General features: G+C 41.2%; 1 protein-coding gene across 9 annotated transcripts in view; it reads right to left on the bottom strand.

The window, feature by feature from the left end:
- Positions 1-16,973, bottom strand: part of GRIA4 (glutamate ionotropic receptor AMPA type subunit 4) — a 294,730-nt gene that overhangs the window by 177,652 nt on the left and 100,105 nt on the right. For all 9 annotated transcript variants that reach the window (XM_077805819.1, XM_077805810.1, XM_077805858.1 and 6 more), the window contains exon 3: positions 8,844-9,083. In XM_077805819.1, the coding sequence (XP_077661945.1) occupies positions 8,844-9,083 (240 nt within the window). The remainder of the gene's footprint in view (positions 1-8,843; positions 9,084-16,973) is intronic.

Raw genomic sequence — 16,973 nt, 5'->3', positions numbered from 1 at the left:
GGTTGCAAGTACTGGATTCAGTGCTGGCACGGGGTCTGGTGTTGGTTGTTCGGCTGGTTCCGGTTCTGGGACTGGTTCCGTCTGGGTCTCTGGGACTGGATCCACTACTGCTGTTGCAGACATTGGCCTGGGGTCCGGGTCCATCACCTCTGACTGGGTCCTGATAGAAGTTTCCGGAACAGAGCTAGGCCTCACGGCTTGTTTAGCCTGGCTGCGGGTGACCATTCTCACCCTCTTGGCCTGCTTCACATGATTGGCCAAGTCTTCCCCCAACAGCATGGGGATGGGATAATCATCATAGACTGCAAAAGTCCACATTCCTGACCAGCCCTTGTACTGGACAGGCAACTTGGCTGTAGGCAAATTGAAAGAGTTGGACTTGAAGGGTTGAATCGTCACTTGGATCTCTGGGTTGATTAAATTGGGGTCCACTAAGGAAGCATGGATAGCCGACACTTGTGCTCCGGTGTCCCTCCACGCGGTGACCTTCTTCCCGCCCACACTCACAGTTTCCCTCCGCTCCAAGGGTATCTGGGAGGTATCTGGGCCTGTGGACCTCTGGTGTGATTCCGGTGCAATGAACTGTAATCTGTTGGGGTTCTTGGGGCAGTTGGCCTTTACATGCCCCAGCTCGTTACATTTAAAACATCGTCCAGCTGACGGGTCACTGGGGCGAGGAGGGTTGCTGGAGAACGGGGTGGCAGGACGATAAGGGGTCTGGAGGGTTCTTTGGGAGGTAGGTGGGGCCTTGGGCGGCCCTCGGTAATAGGGTGTGGTCTGGGGTGGTCCCTTCTGGTCTCCGCTCCAACTGCGACCAGTTTTCTTCTTCTCTGCCACCTCCACCCATCTGGCTCCAATCTCTCCTGCCTCGATTACAGTTTTGGGTTTCCCATCTAGGATGTATCTTTCTATTTCCTCAGGAACACCCTCTAAGAATTGTTCCATTTGCATTAGGAAGGGCAAATTTACTGGAGATTCAACACTTGCTCCTGATATCCAGGCATCCCAATGTTTCACAATGTGGTAGGCATGTCGGGTAAATGACATGTCTGGTTTCCACCTTAGGGCTCTGAACCTCCGACGAGACTGCTCGGGTGTTATCCCCATTCTGACTCTCGCCTTGGATTTAAACAGTTCATACTTGTTCATGTGTTCTTTAGGCATTTCAGCTGCCACCTCAGCTAAGGGTCCACTGAGCTGCGGCCTCAGCTCTACCATGTATTGGTCAGTAGAGATGTTGTACCCAAGGCAGGCCCTTTCGAAGTTTTCTAGGAAGGCCTCAGTATCATCGCCTGCCTTGTAGGTGGGGAACTTTCTGGGATGGGAAGTGGTACTTGGAGAAGGATTACTAGGGTTTGTTGGGATATTCTGCTGAGCCTTTATCTTCTCCATCTCCTCCACATACTTCCTCTCTTTTTCCTTCTCCTCCAGTTCTTTGTCCCTCGCTTCCATAGCTCTCCTGTGAGCAGCCGCTTGGTGTTGTTCTGCTTCTCTCGCTGCCTCCCTTTCTTGTTCCTTCTTCAGCTGCATGAGTTCTATCTGTCTTTCATGTTCCCTTTGTCTTTCCTCAGCCTGAAATTTGGCTAATTCGAGCTGTAGTCGAGCCGCGGATTTGGTCATTCTAACCTCTCTGTTTTAACTAACTTTACACCCGAGGTTTAGAAATAAACAAACAAAACTTGGCTGTAAAATTTTGCTGTGCTGGAATAGAATACCTATTCTCTGATAGTGATTGTCAGCCTACAGAAAAAGACAATTCCCTTGTCTCTGCTCTGGGCCCAAATTAAAGCAAAAAACCTCCAACTACTTGGAAACCTGCTTACCCAGCCCAAAGAAAAAAAAATTCCCTTTCAAACCTGTGCTCCTTGTAAAACAAAAAAATCAAAATCCTAAAAAAAAAACACCCTGCCACTTTTGTCTCCAGGCAAATGGGTAGAGCACACCCCCCCTATTTACTTTTTGGAAGAAAAGAAAAAAAAAAAAACCTCTGGGTTGGAAGACTGTGAATTTCCCTGCAGGAGTTAAGTACCCTGCCTCCAGGCAAAGAAAACCTGCAATTCACAAGATAATCCCCTTTTGTCTCTGCTTGGCCACAAAGCAGGGAAAACCCAAGCTGCTTTCAGTTTCAAAGCTGCTTCAAAGCCACAGGAAAAAAAAATTCCTTTTTAAAATCTGTATTTCTAGTTCAAAAAATCTCAACTGGATCTCAAAATGATTTCAGGTTAATCCCACCACTATGCCACCATGTCAAGGTTCCTCCCCCACTCTGAACTCTAGGGTACAGATGTGGGGACCTGCATGAAAAACCTCCTAAGCTTATCTTTACCAGCTTAGGTCAAAACTTCCCCAAGGTACAAAGTATTCCACCCGTGGTCCTTGGAATGGCCGCTACCACCACCAAACTAATACTGGTTACTGGGGAAGAGCTGTTTGGACGCGTCTTTACCCCCAAAATACTTCCCAAAACCCTGCACCCCACTTCCTGGACAAGGTTTGGTAAAAAGCCTCACCAATTTGCCTAGGTGACTACAGACCCAGACCCTTGGATCTTAAGAACAATGAACAATCCTCCCAACACTTGCACCCCCCCCTTTCCTGGGAAATGTTGGATAAAAAGCCTCACCAATTTGCATAGGTGACCACAGACCCAAACCCTTGGATCTGAGAACAATGAAAAAACATTCAGTTTTTTACAAGAAGACTTTTAATAGAAAATAGAAGTAAATAGAAATGAAGAAATCCCCCCTGTAAAATCAGGATGGTAGATATCTTACAGGGTAATTAGATTCAAAAACATAGAGAACCCCTCTAGGCAAAACCTTAAGTTACAAAAAAGATACACAGACAGAAATAGTTATTCTATTCAGCACAATTCTTTTCTCAGCCATTTAAAGAAATCATAATCTAACACATACCTAGCTAGATTACTTACTAAAAGTTCTAAGACTCCATTCCTGGTCTATCCCTGGCCAAGCACAGCATACAGACAGACCCAGACCCTTTGTTTCTCTCCCTCCTCCCAGCTTTTGAAAGTATCTTGTCTCCTCATTGGTCATTTTGGTCAGGTGCCAGCGAGGTTACCTTTAGCTTCTTAACCCTTTACAGGTGAGAGGAGCTTTCCCCTGGCCAGGAGGAATTTCAAAGGGGTTTACCCTTCCCCTTATATTTATGACAACAGGTTAGACAAACATCTGTCAAGGATGGTCTAGAAAATATTTAGTCCTGCTTCAGTGCAGGGGACTGGACAAGATGACCTGTTGAGCTGCCTTCTAATCTACATTTCTATGATTTTATATACATTCACAATTAATCAATTTATCAGTACAGGAGGCTTTATTAAAATTCAATATGTTTTCAGATAGCTAATAATAAACACAGTTGAAAATGTCAAAAATGTCTTCAGCTGTGTTCCACCTCCATTTAACATAAGAAAGTCAAGAGTAAAGAGCAGGAAAAGTGGAATTTACATTTTACACAATTTCAACAATTCTGTTATACTTATTTTGGCATGAAATATTTGCGTTACACTGTCCAGAAGAAAATAAGCTGTGGAAAATAGCTGTGAGGTCACAGCACTGAAGCATGTCAGAGTCATTGAGATTAAGGCCAGAAAGGCCCATTAGAACATTTAACCTGCCTGCCTGTCACCAACACCCACACACTAAACCCAGCAATGGAAATGAGACCAAAGTAAAGGAGACCTACAGGAGATTAGACTATTATGTGCCACAGGGAGATAACAGGGGGGACCGAGGTGCGCCAGTGCTTGAGGTTCCTTCAGCGGCAGGGAAATGCATAAATGACATATACACACATAATCCTGGCAAGAGACCTATGTGCTTAAATGGAAGCGTGTGAATACTCCCAATGAAGTCATTTGTGCTATTCATATGTCTAAAGATAAACTTATGCTAAAGTGCTTGGCTGGATCACAGCCTTGCAGGTTAGTACCCATAGAAATAGCGACCATCTGCCTTCTGGTATGTTTGGCAGTTCCCACTTCTTTCAGGGGAGCTGAATGTGCACATCTGAGAGAAGAATTTGGCCCTTAGTTCTTCAAAAGCCACTCGTCAATGGTGTGGCCTCATCTGGAATACCGTGTGCGCAGTAATCGCCACCCCATCTCAAAAAGGACATGGCAGAATTCTGAGGGTGGAGGGTGGAGTGTCAGACAAGGATGATGAGAATGATTAGGGACAAGGAACAGCTCCCATAAAGAGAGAGACTGAAAAGATTGGGACTGTTTACCTTAGAAAGGAGAAGAATTAGAGGTGATGTGGTAAAAATATATGAAATAATGAATACAGTATACTCCCGATTTTCCCAATCCCCATGCTCTGAATCTCTACATTATCTGAATCCCTTCCTTGTCCCCCATGCTGGAGCCTAGAAAGAGATTCAGATAATGCAGAGGTTCAGAAAACAGAACAGAGACCCCTGACTACAGGAGAGCCATCCTACTGTTGAATGGCTCCTGCAACAGCACAGGGAGGCCTCTGCAGCCCTGCTGTCCTGTGAGAGAGTGAGTGGGGCTATGATGGCAGAGCTGCTGCAGGGCTGGTGACACCTGGCAGGTGCCAGGTGCAGGGTAGACTCTCTGCAGGCTCCGCTCTGGCCCGCCAGGACTGCAGCCTCTTTCCCCCACGCCCCCACGCCTTGTCCCTGCAATATTTGAGATGGCAGGAGTGGCAGCACAGGGAGCCCTGGGCAGCCCTGCTGTTATGGAAATGAGTGAATGGGGGCCATGAGAGCAGAGCTGCAGAGGGCTTCCTGAACTGCTGCTCCTGCCCTCTTGATTATCCAAGCTCCTGACTAGCTGAACAATATCCATGGCCTGCATGCTAATTGGATAATTGGGAATATGCTGTAGATGGAGAAGATCGTTAGGAAACTTCCCTTATCCCTGTCTCATAACATAAGAACAAGGAGACATTCAATAAAATTGAAAGGTGGCAAATTCAAAACTGATTAAAGGACATCTTTCTTTTTACATGTAATTAAACTGTGGAACTCATTGCCACAGGGTGTCACTGAGATCAAGAAATGAGCAAGAGTCAAAGAGGGATTGGATGTTCATAGAGATAACACGAATACCCAGATTTTTAAGAATTAATGCCAACAAGAAGCAAATTGGAAGGGAGATAAAAACTCAAATTTCAGGAGTTAAGGCAACTGCTAATTATCATCAGTTAGAATCAGACCTACATGGAGGGCAGATGCCTCCTGTGGGTTTCTTCTATCTTCCTCTGAAGCATCTAGTCCTGGCCTTTGTCAGAGACAGGTTTCTGGACTAAATGGAGCATGGGAATGGACCACGCTGGAAATTGCCATGTACCTATTATTTCCTTACATACCAATACCTCCAGCTTTTTAACAATTTTTCTCATTCTTCTCTGAATTCCATCAAGAAAGTAGAAATTTTTGCTAGTAAAATAATAATAATAATAAAAAAATGATCTGGGTACCTAACAGCATTCTAGATGTGGGCCCATTCAGAAGAGTTGTGGTCCTAAATATTCAGTTCAGAGGCAAAATGCCTTTTTTGGCTGAAGTAATGCATTACAAGTTCACTCGATCTTTTAAAGCATTTCTGTTCTCCATGTACTCTACACTACTACCAATGAGTAATGGTTTCAGATTATTTTTCTCCAGATATATCAATGCACATTTTTCCAGGTTGTTATTGACTTCTCAGTATTTCTAGTCTCTCTAGATGTCTGTATGCTGTTTATATCTGGCTTAACTGTTGGCTGCAACATCTCCCCGTTTGCTGTGGTGTACTGATTTTCATTAAGATGATGTCTCCAAACTCATTAAAACTCATTCAGATTTTTAGTAAATGCTAAATAAGGCCAGACATAGGACCATTCCTTACAGTCCCTGACCAGCCAACTCACCCTAACTCAACAGATTGCATGAGGGCAGAATCTTGTGTTTATTGTCCTTCAGCTCCATTTGACAGTGCTTTTATCCAAGCTATCGTGAATGAATTTTCTTAAATAAAATTTTGAGAGACACCATATTGGATGATTTACTAACACCCATCTGTATTATTAACCAGAAGCTGTTGCTCCATAGCTAAAGTATAGTCACTTTCCCATTATTAGACTGATTTTCAAACACCCAATCCAAGGACAAAGGAGGAAATGGGATGCTGGGTTATGGACATGGTACGAACAAAGTCTCTTTTCCATGCTGTGAACATTTTGCACCACTATAATAAAAACAATGCCTGCAAATCAAAATTTAGGGGATCTAGCCTGATTCCCACTGTTATCCGGCCCTTCAGAGCTCTGGCCTCATCCAAATTACACCACCCAGCTACATTTAATATTCTATTCTTAAAGAGATGGAGCCGAATTATTCTCTCTGTTATACCATTATAAGCCTCATAACTCCATTTACTTCAGTGGTGTTTCTCCAGATTTACATCATGGAAACTGAGAGCAGAATTCATCTCTGTCTCTTTAGGTTTACTCGTTCTTTGTTATATCTTGGCTCTGCATCACTATCTCAATGAAGCTTGTCTTCTGTTATGAAATGATGGTGAAAATACTTTGGTATCAATATGGTTTTCTGAATTTTCTTATGGGGAATATGCCATCCTTAAGAGCCATCTTCTCTACAGCTGACCAAAACATCCATAAATGAAAAGATTCATTTTTTTTTCCCCTACATTAAACAGCAGCAACAACAAAAAACAAATCTGCTGTTCTGATGTTTAAAGATTCTTCAGAGCCATATCCCCACCCTGCCAGCAGACAAATATGTCATCTCTATATCAAAGATATACTGGTGATTTCAAAGTTGCTGAGCTCACTGCTTTAGAATAATTTGCTAAGCATATTGTTATAAATGATGTTCTCAAACTGACCTTGGTGTGACATTGTGCGCTCGAGAATGGTGTCTATCTAATTAAATAGGTGAAGTAAAGATGAAATGGGTGAATGCAGGTTGTGAACTTTTGCCTCAATAATGTCCTTGGTTTATTGAATGGAACATTGTTGCACTTTTCTGCTATTATTTTTTTTGGTCTGATTCTTTATTAATGCTCCTTGATCACAGAATAGATTTTAATTTAGTAAGACTTACAATTTTAAACAACTCCACACTTACAACAGTAGTTCTCAAAACTTCATTCTTGAGATGCACAAAAGGGTAAAAAGATTTATGCCAATGTAATGCCGACAGACCCCAGTCGTTGGCAGGCAGGATCAAATCTGAGACCTCTGGAGCTTAGTGCATGAGCCTCTACAGCATGAGCTAAAAGCCAACCAATTGTTACCTAAGGCTGTAGAGCAATCTCATTAATCTCTCTCTTTAAGTGGTCTCAGTGCCACTAGATAGGACAAAACACCACACCTAGAAGGTATGTAAGTTAAATACTTCCCCTAGCTGAGGAAGTGCACCCTGAACTTCACAGACTTCCCAGTTGAAATCCCAGATGAGCCCCCACTTGTAACGCCAACAGACCCTGGCTGTTGGAGGGCAAGATCGAACCGGGGATCTCTGGAGCTTAGTGCATGAGCCTCTACCGCATGAGCTAAAAGCCAACTGACTGTTAGCTAGGGCTGTAGAGCAGACTCATTTTATATCTCTCTCTAAGAAGTCTCAGTGCCACTACATGGAACAGAATACCAAGAGGTGTGTAGGTTACACCAGATCTATTCAGACCAAATAATAAATTATGGAAAAGGTTGAACCCACTTCTTGGTGTGTATTATTAATTTTGGCCCAACGACAGGTGTTTCAGGCAATACAGAACTAACCTCAGAATTCACTAAAGCATAGGGCTTGTCTACTTAGGTAAACTGATAGGCACTGCTGTAGTGGAATAATTATTTCTCTGTAGCTATGCTGGTCAATTTCCCCATGTAGACAAGCCCATAAACACAAAGAGGAAAGTCCAGCCTCCCACATGGAAGCCTAGTCACTATGGGCCAAATCCTGGCCCCACTCATGAAAAAGCGGGGGAAAATGGGCTCTGCTAGCAGAATGAATGCCAGGATTGTGCAGGATGAAATCTTGCTTCCCCAAGCTGGCAGTAAGGCTTGAGGTATCAGTGAACAGTAGGCATACCTACAATTATCTATAATTCTGGGAGAGTCCAACGTGCCCTGTGATATTCTCCATCTGTGTATAAATAGGCAATTCTGCTAGAAATGGTACCATCTTTCAAAGTAATTTACAATTATAAGGAGATGATATATTGTGGATGGGCTGTGATGGATTTTACAAGGTACATGGCAAAGAAGAGGACATGGTATGCTGCTCTGCACTCTCCGAGGCATGTGCCCCCCCAGTGTAGGGGCCCCCGTTACATCAATGTTCCTCCTCTGTCCCAGCACAGCGGGACACAATCACCCTGGATGAATTCTCCACTACCTGGTCCTCCCCTATGGTGATACACAATGGGCCAGACTCTGATCTCAGGTTCTACCAGTGTGAATCCAGAGAAACTCCAATGACTTAAATGGGATGACTCCAGATTTATGTTGTGGTCACTGAGTTCAAAACATGTTGCCAGATGAGTAGAGTTGGAGACAGAATAGAAGCTTTAATTTTGAATTCTTTTTATCAGTCTATGTATGTGGGACATTAATATCACTTAAAACATTTTTGCCTTTCAAATTTAGAGCTATGGCTCAGTACAGTGTATTACATAATATACACATTTAGTGCTCAACACTTACAGATGGAAGAATTCTTCCTTTAGCTGCAGAGCCACTCAAATTATTTCAGTACAATGGACTTTATTTTCAAAATGCTTAACATAATACAAAGATGCACAGCTGTCACAACAGTCAAACAAACCAAAGTGATAAGAAAGGTTTGCTGCTTACCCCTGTCTGTGTCATAAAGGAAGACAAAACGGTTCCATTCATAATGATCCAGCAAACTTAGGAGAGCTCCCCGTAAAGATGGTCGCAGCTGCAGCACAAACTGGCTCTCGCCCTCTGTGGGGAAACTTGGCGTGATGAGGGAGATGTGCAAGGCGCTGCAGAATGAGGTCAAGGTATGTACTGATCTCTTATCATACAGTCCAAAAATGGCAAAAACTCCTCTAGAGTACTGAGAGCAAACTGCAACAGAACAAAACACACTTCAACTAGTAACAAAACCTTTAAACAAACACATTTTATATATTATATATATATATATATATATATATAAAAATTTCCAGCATTTATATATGAAATTTCTTATTTATTTGGTCTTATTTATTTAAATGTATGTAAGCAACCTCAATTTTCATATTGATTTGTTTTTGAAACAAAACAGCACCAAACCTTGATTATAAATGATAATTTATCTCTAGCTTTTTGTGCTAATTAAAACAGCGTGTATGAATTAAATAAGAAATTAACATTTTGCATTCAAAGGAAAGGTCAATCTGCAGTATCTTACGTTGTGAATGATATGCCTGTTATTATGAACTGCATGTCATTCTACCTATATTTTTCACTGATCTATATCAATTCTTTAGGCAACTCTGAGCATTTGTTTTATTCTAAATGGAAAAGGAGGTTGTGCTTTGCGGCAGTCTTCCTTTCTTCCCCCCCTCCTCCCATCATATCAATTTCACTGTAAGCAGAAGTTCATTGTAACCAAAAAATGCAACTTGCGCACTGTGAATTGAAATAATTTAGGACTTTTATTCTCCTTCTCCATAAATTGAGCCATTCTCTACATTACAGCCTCATCCTTACATATGGTGAATAGCAACTTACTCCATGAATGCTTCCATTGACTTGTTAGTTCACTTCTAGAAAAAGGTACTAACTCAGCAAAAGTAAGGGCATCGGACTCTTGACCAAAATCATCTCTCTCTATGCTCTGCCAACATATGAATGAGAGACAAACGATGTTCAATGCATAGTCTGATTTGCTGATAGGCCCTCTCAGGGCCCAAAGCAAAGACCACTGAAGTCAACTGACAGACTCTCATTGACGTCAACAGACTTTGGATCAGGCCATTAATGATCCATGCACATGAAGGGACATGGCTAGTGAGATGAAGGCAACTGGGGCACTAAGGGAGTTAGCTAGCAGAGTTTGCCAGTGAAGGAAAGCAGGGAGTTAGAGTTGTCTGTTGTTGTTTCCTTTCCTTAATGTGCAGGTACTCAATAAGGGAGAACCCGCAAAGGGAGAAAAACTGTGTGTGGCTCTGCCACCACGGCTAATTCTTCCTCTGCTTGCACCTATAGTGCCCCCTGCTGGATGGAGGATGCTAGCTGAGTACAGCAGTACCACAGAAGGAAGGATAACTGGCTGCTCTGTAAGGAATAGAGTGGCTGCTGGCCACCTTACGCAGAAGATAGTGCTCTGACCCCCACCTGTGTGGTCAAGAAGAGATATGCTTTACTGGCAATCAGGAGGTAAGGAGCAGATCCCAATGGCTGAGGAGAAGGAGCCACCTGCATTCAAGGTTGGGAGGCTCATGGCCACCTCACCGAAAAGGAGAAGGTGTAAGTCACTGGTGGTCGGGGACTCCCTTCTGAGAGCGACAGAGACATCCATCTGCCAACCTGACATGATGTCCTGGGAGGCACAGTGCATGCCTGGAGCCAGCATCCAAAATGTTATGGAAAGGTTGCCAAGGCTCATCCATCCCTCTGATCACTACCCCACGCTTCTCCTCCATGTGGGCACTCATAGTATTGCCACTTATGATCCTGAGGAGATCAGCAATTACTACAGGGCTCTGGGATCAATTCAGGGGTCCTGAATTCTGGTCCATCCTCCTGGTTGAGGGTAAAGACCCAGGCAGGGATATGTGCATCCTAGAGATGAATGCATAGCTGTGCAAGATGGTGATGACAGGAGGATTTTGGTTTCCTTGACCATGGGATGTTACAGGAAGGTGGTTTGCTGGGAAGAGACGGGGTCCACCTGAACAAAAAGGGGAAAAGTAACTTCATGCACCAACTCACCAACCTAATGAGGAGGGCTTTAAGCTCGGTTCAAAGGGGGCAGGTGTATGCTTTCTACTTAGTGGGGAAGGAGAGCTAATAACTAATGACATCAATAAGGCTGAGGTGTTTAATGCCTATTTTGCTTCAGTCTTCACTGAAAACGATGATGTTGACCAGATACTCAATACAATTAAATATTAACAAGGGGGAAGGAATGCAAGCCAAAATAAGGAAAGAACAGGTTAAAGAATATTTAGATAAGTTAAATTGGCAGGGCCTGTTGAAATTCTTCCTATGTTGCATAAGGAACTAGCTGAAGCAATCTTGAAACTTTAAGCAATTATCTCTGAGAACTTATGGATGATGTGTGAGGTCCCAGAGAACTGGAAAAGGGCAAACATATTTAAGAAAGGGGAAAAAAGAGGGCCTGGGGAATTGTAAATCAGTCAGCCTAAACTTTGATTCCTGGAAAGAACTGGAATAAAATATTAAACAATCATTTTGTAAGCACCTAGAGGAAAATAAGGTTGGTTATAAGGAATAGCCAGCATGGAATTGTTAAGAACAAATCATAATAAATCAACATAATTTTGTTCTTTGACAGGATTACTGGCCTACTGGATTGGAAGAAGCAGTAGATGTGACATATCTTGATTTTTGTAAGGTTCTTGACAGAGTCTCACATAATATTCTCATAAGCAATAAGGACAATGAGGTCTAGATGAAATTACTATAAGGTGGGTGCACAACTGGTTGAAAGACCATACTCAGAGTAATTATCAATGGTTCTTTATCAACCTGGGAGGGCGTATTTAGTGGGATCCCATGGGGCGTATCTAGTGGAGTCCCGTGGTGGGTTGGATACTATTCTGTATTTTCATTAATGACTTGGATAATAGAGTGGATAGCATGCTCATAACATTTGCAAATGACACCAAGCTGGGAAAGGTTGCAAGCACTTTGGAGGACAGGATTAAAATTCAAAACAATCTTGACAAATTAAAAAACTGGTTTGAATTTAACAAGATGACATTCAACAAAGATAAGTGAAAGTCTTTGAATTTAGGAAGAAAAAATCAAATGCACACCTACAAAATGGGCAACAAATGAGCTAGGTGGTAGTACTTTTGAAGAGGATCTGAGGATTACAGTGGATCGCAAATTGAATATGAGTCAGCAATGGGATGCAGTTATGATAAAGGGGAATACCATTCTGGGTCTATTAACAGGAGTGTTGTATGTAAGACATGAGAGGTAATTGTCCTGATCTACTCAGTACTGGTGAGGCCTCAGCTTCAGTATTGTGTCCAGTTCTGGGTACCACACTTTAGGAAAGATGTGGACAAATTGGAGAGCAACAAAAATTATAAAAAGTTTAGAAAACCTGACCTATGAGGAAAGGTTAGCACACTGGACATGTTTAGTCTTGAAAAAAGAAGACTGAGAGAGGACCTGACAACAGTCTTCAAATATGTTAAGGGCTGTTATAAAGAAGATGCTGATCAACTGTTTTCCATGTCCACTGAACGTAGGATGAAGCAATGGGCTGAATTTGCAGCAAGGGAGATTTAGGTTAGATATTAAGAAAAACTTTCTAACTATAAGGGGAAATAAATTCTGGAATAGCTTTCCCAGGAAGGTTGTGGAATTCCCTTCATTAGAGCTTTTAAGAACATGTTGGACAAACACCTATCAATGATGGTGTCAAGTATCAGGGGGTAGCCATGTTAGTCTGTATCCACAAAAACAACAAGGAATCCAGTGGCACCTTAAAGACTAACAGATTTATTTGAGCATAAGCTTTCTTGGGTAAAAACCCCACTTCTTCAGATGCATAAAGTGAAAATTACAGATGCAGACATAAATATACTGACACATCAATGATGGTGTTCACTTGGTCTAGTAATTTTACTTGGTCCTGCCTCAGCACAGGGGGCTGGACTTGATGACCTTTTGAGGTCCCTTCCAACCCTAAATTTCTAGGATTCTATGAAAACAGTCCATGCAGCTACTTTCTCTGGAAAATAGTTCTTCATTAGCAATTTATTACAGTCAAAATGAATAATTTCCTACTCTTGAATTATAAGAAAAAACAATGTACTGTAACTTATACATAATCATTAACGCTGTTATATGTCCCAAAATCACAGAAGTTACAGAAGGGAACAATCAATTAGACCAGCAAGTCCATTTTTCAGTAGTATATTCTCAAGTATTTTTCTGTGCTGTATAAACAAACCTTTGTTTCTTACATGGACATTGAAAGAGCAAATACTCATGATAGTATGCAGGAATTAGGTAGGAGTATTCTTGCTGCCTTCAATGTCTTCTATGCTTCAGAAGCCACCAGAACTGAGAGAGAGACAGAGAGAGAGAGAGAGTGTGTATTTTGAAATAATTTCCAAAGCACTAAAAATATTTTTTCTTCAGTGCTGTACAGTATTTGTTCTGGATTCTTCAGTTCAATGGGACTGATTCTGCTAGTGTACATGTGAAGTAGCTCCATTAAAAGAAATGAGTGTAAAAAATGGAGTTTCGCCAGTGAAAAACCCATGTAAACAGAAAGAAGAACTGCCAGCTCAGAAAAATGTGTAAGTATAATGCCCAGCTCAGTGATCGTCCACCCCCCCCCACACACACACCACCCTCTCTCGGTCTTGGTTGGGGTTTTTAGGTTCTAATGCAATACAAATAATAAATAATAAATAAAATATAATAATTATAATAATAAAAATGAGACTCAGGTCTTATTTTTACACAGTTTTTCAATGCAGGCTACACAAAGTCCTTGGAAGGGGCACACAAGATCCACTCCCCTTCCGATTCACAACTCCACTCTCTCGGCATCTCATTGAGCTTTATAACCACAGCAATGGGGAAGATTGGTTCTCACACCATTTGCCTCGCCAAGGCTGTGATGCTTTATGATTGGAGATTACCATTTGTATCATCGCTACTACCATTGTTATACAATTGCAACAACTCTTATACAAAGCATATCATGGAAGGCATCATGGGAAAGTTACAGTCTATCAAATATGATTATCCTGGTTAAATCTATGTATCATCTTTGTATCTAAAGTTATGAATTCTGGCTATGTATCTGTATTTCAAATGTGTCTGCTCCTGGGAGACACCTCACAGATAGCTATCTAGCTCTGATGTAAATTCTATGTGTTGATGGCCCATTAAGGAATCTCCAGTCTCACACTGGGCTATAGAAGAAACTCATCCCATGGAGATAGCTCTTCATGGGGATGCCTCAGACAACAAGGGGCCAATGGCCACCCCCTGAGATTTAGCAAGCCATGTAAAGACATGTGATATGCTCATGTGACCCTGTACTCCATCTTGGGCCAGTAACTTTTCACAAACATGGCCTGTGAGCTTTGTTTGGGACAGTAAAATCCCATGCACATGGTACAGGATATGAAAGGATCCCTGAGACATCTCCATTTTGTCTTCATTTTCTGCTTCATTTCTCTGGACTGGATTTCTAACAAGGAAGTTGTGAACAAGAAACAATGACCCTCAATCTGTTTGAGTGATTCTAGAGAGATTTTTGCCCGATGGCAGATTATTCCATCATGGCTACAAACCTGATATACGAACTTTGCAATCACTTGTATGTATATGATTCCTTAACCATTTAAAGCGCTCTTTTCCTTTTCTTTTCCTTTCTTTTCTTAATAAACCGTTAGATTTTAGTTACTAAAGGATTGACATCAGCATGTTAATGGGTAAGATCTGAGTTATATATTAACCTGGTTAAATTGTTGATCCCTTGGGATTGGAAGAACTCTATATCGGATGAAACTGGTTTTCAGTAACCACCCATGGGATGGTTCACTAACTACACATGGGAGCATTAACTTGAGAAAAGGACATTCTTTGAAACAATATTTTTATAATTGTTTTGCCTTGATACGGCAGAGCTCCCTATTAAAATTTCTGAACACATCTGTGTTTATTTTTCATATCTTTTTCTTTTCTAACCTCTCTGTTTTCTTCATCATATCCCTTCACCCCAATTGAACGGATCCTTCTGGAACATGATTTCTGCTTCTGGTATCAGATATATGAACAATGAAGCTACAGAATATATGCTAAGTGGGCTAATTTCATCCCTGGTTTAAACTCCATTTGCCTCAAGGTTATACCACGTAAAAATTTGGCACATTACTTCAAAAATATGCTTGGCCTGTGGGCTGGTTTAGGATAACTAATCCTAAAGTATATTGCTACAATCTAATATTTAACAAATACCCACTGTACTAAGACTGCCCTAATGAGGGACCTTCATCAATTAAATGGATATAAAAAGGATAGGAACATAATAGAGAAAAATGGTGTCACAGAGAAAATGGGCAGATGAAACCCTTATACCTCCTTGAGGACTAGTCTAATGTCTTATGCTTTGAGGATGAGAGTACCCTGGTCTGAAACGGCTCAAGAAGAAAGGTGAAATGGGTAAACTGGGGACAGAAGAAGGGAATTTAATGTTTTTAACTTACTTACATGTTTATTAATTGTGTTTAATAAAATGTATGCCTATCATAATCCTGAACATTTTGCTGTTATGCTCAATTCCTTCTCTCCACCCTTTGTCCTTGTCTTTTATATTATATACTCTCCAGGACAGGACATGGATCTTCCTCTGAACATGGAAAATTCCTGGCTCTTTTTTGGGTGTCACCTCAACTAAATACATAAATAATAATAATACAGTAAAACAATAATAATAATGATAACGCTGGGCAGGGAAGGGCTAAATTAAGATGTCTTTGCCAAAAAAGTAAATTGAATAACACATATTTGACCTACCAAAGTTTTACCTCCTACAATGTAACTTCATTCAGTAGATAAGGCGTTGGATTGGAAATCAGAGCTAGATTCTATTCCCACCTCTGCCACTGACCTACTTTGTGACCTGAAGCAAGTCATTTCACATCTGTTTCATCTTCCACTCTCTGTCTGCCTTGTCTATTTAGATTATAAATAGTTCAGAATAGGTTCAGTATTTTCCTATGTGTTTGTACAATGTTTAACAAACTGAGCCACCTATCTCAGTTGGGAACTGTATGTGCTACTGTAATATAGTTTATTAATAACATTTATTGTTATTAATAAATAATGTAATACTTTGTGGACTATGCCTTATAATTCTGTGGTTAAAGCCCTGATCCTACACCTACTTAAACATTAGAACATAAGAACAGCCATACTGGGTCAGAGCAAAGGTCCATCTGCCCAGTATCCTGTCTTCCGAAAGTGGCCAATGCCAGGTGCCCCAGAGGGAATGAACAGAACAGGTAATCATCAAGTGATCCATCCCCTGTCACCCATTCCCAGCTTCTGGCAAACAGAGGCTAGGGACACCATCCCTGCCCATCCTGGCTAATAGCCATTGATGGAGCGATCCTCCATGAATTTATCTAGTTCTTTTTTGTAACATTTATTTAACTAGGTACGTCAATTGTCCCTGTCAGGTCAACGGCACTACCCATGCACATTAAGTTAAACATATGCTTAAGTGTTACAGGAACACATCCTTAGAAAGTGCTACTTAAAGATCAGTATATGGACTGACAACAGTTCTTTTCACCAAAATGTTAGGTCTCAAAAATTCACATGAATATCTTTTACATTTAACCCAGAGCAATACACCTCATGCAACTATATAACTTCAGTCCATGAATGGCTTACCAGCTCATTTAAACATACTCTCTTAGGAACAATGAAACCCTCAGTTTAGTGTGCCAGATCATATGGTAATTTCGAAAGTGAAGTTTTATTTACATAAGTGCAGATGTGAGAACATATTGCAAAGCAAGCAACAAACGTGTTACATAGTTTAATTATTAAGTGTCCACAGCTAATTCTTGTGGATTATCTCTGAAAGACTATTTCTATTCAGACAATTCATGAAGTAGTTAAAACTTACAATGCATTAATTGTATATTGAATAGAAATGGAAATTGAATTAGCTGCAAAATTAGATTTTAATAGAAAAAAAATGTACCATCAATTTGAACATTGTAATATGGTATTTTGTCT

This window comes from Eretmochelys imbricata, chromosome 1 (genome assembly GCF_965152235.1).
Source record: "Eretmochelys imbricata isolate rEreImb1 chromosome 1, rEreImb1.hap1, whole genome shotgun sequence".
In the NCBI taxonomy this organism is placed as follows: Eukaryota; Metazoa; Chordata; order Testudines; family Cheloniidae; genus Eretmochelys; species Eretmochelys imbricata.
The sequence above is the reverse complement of the archived record's forward strand: the minus strand, read 5'-3'. Positions and strand labels throughout refer to the sequence as shown.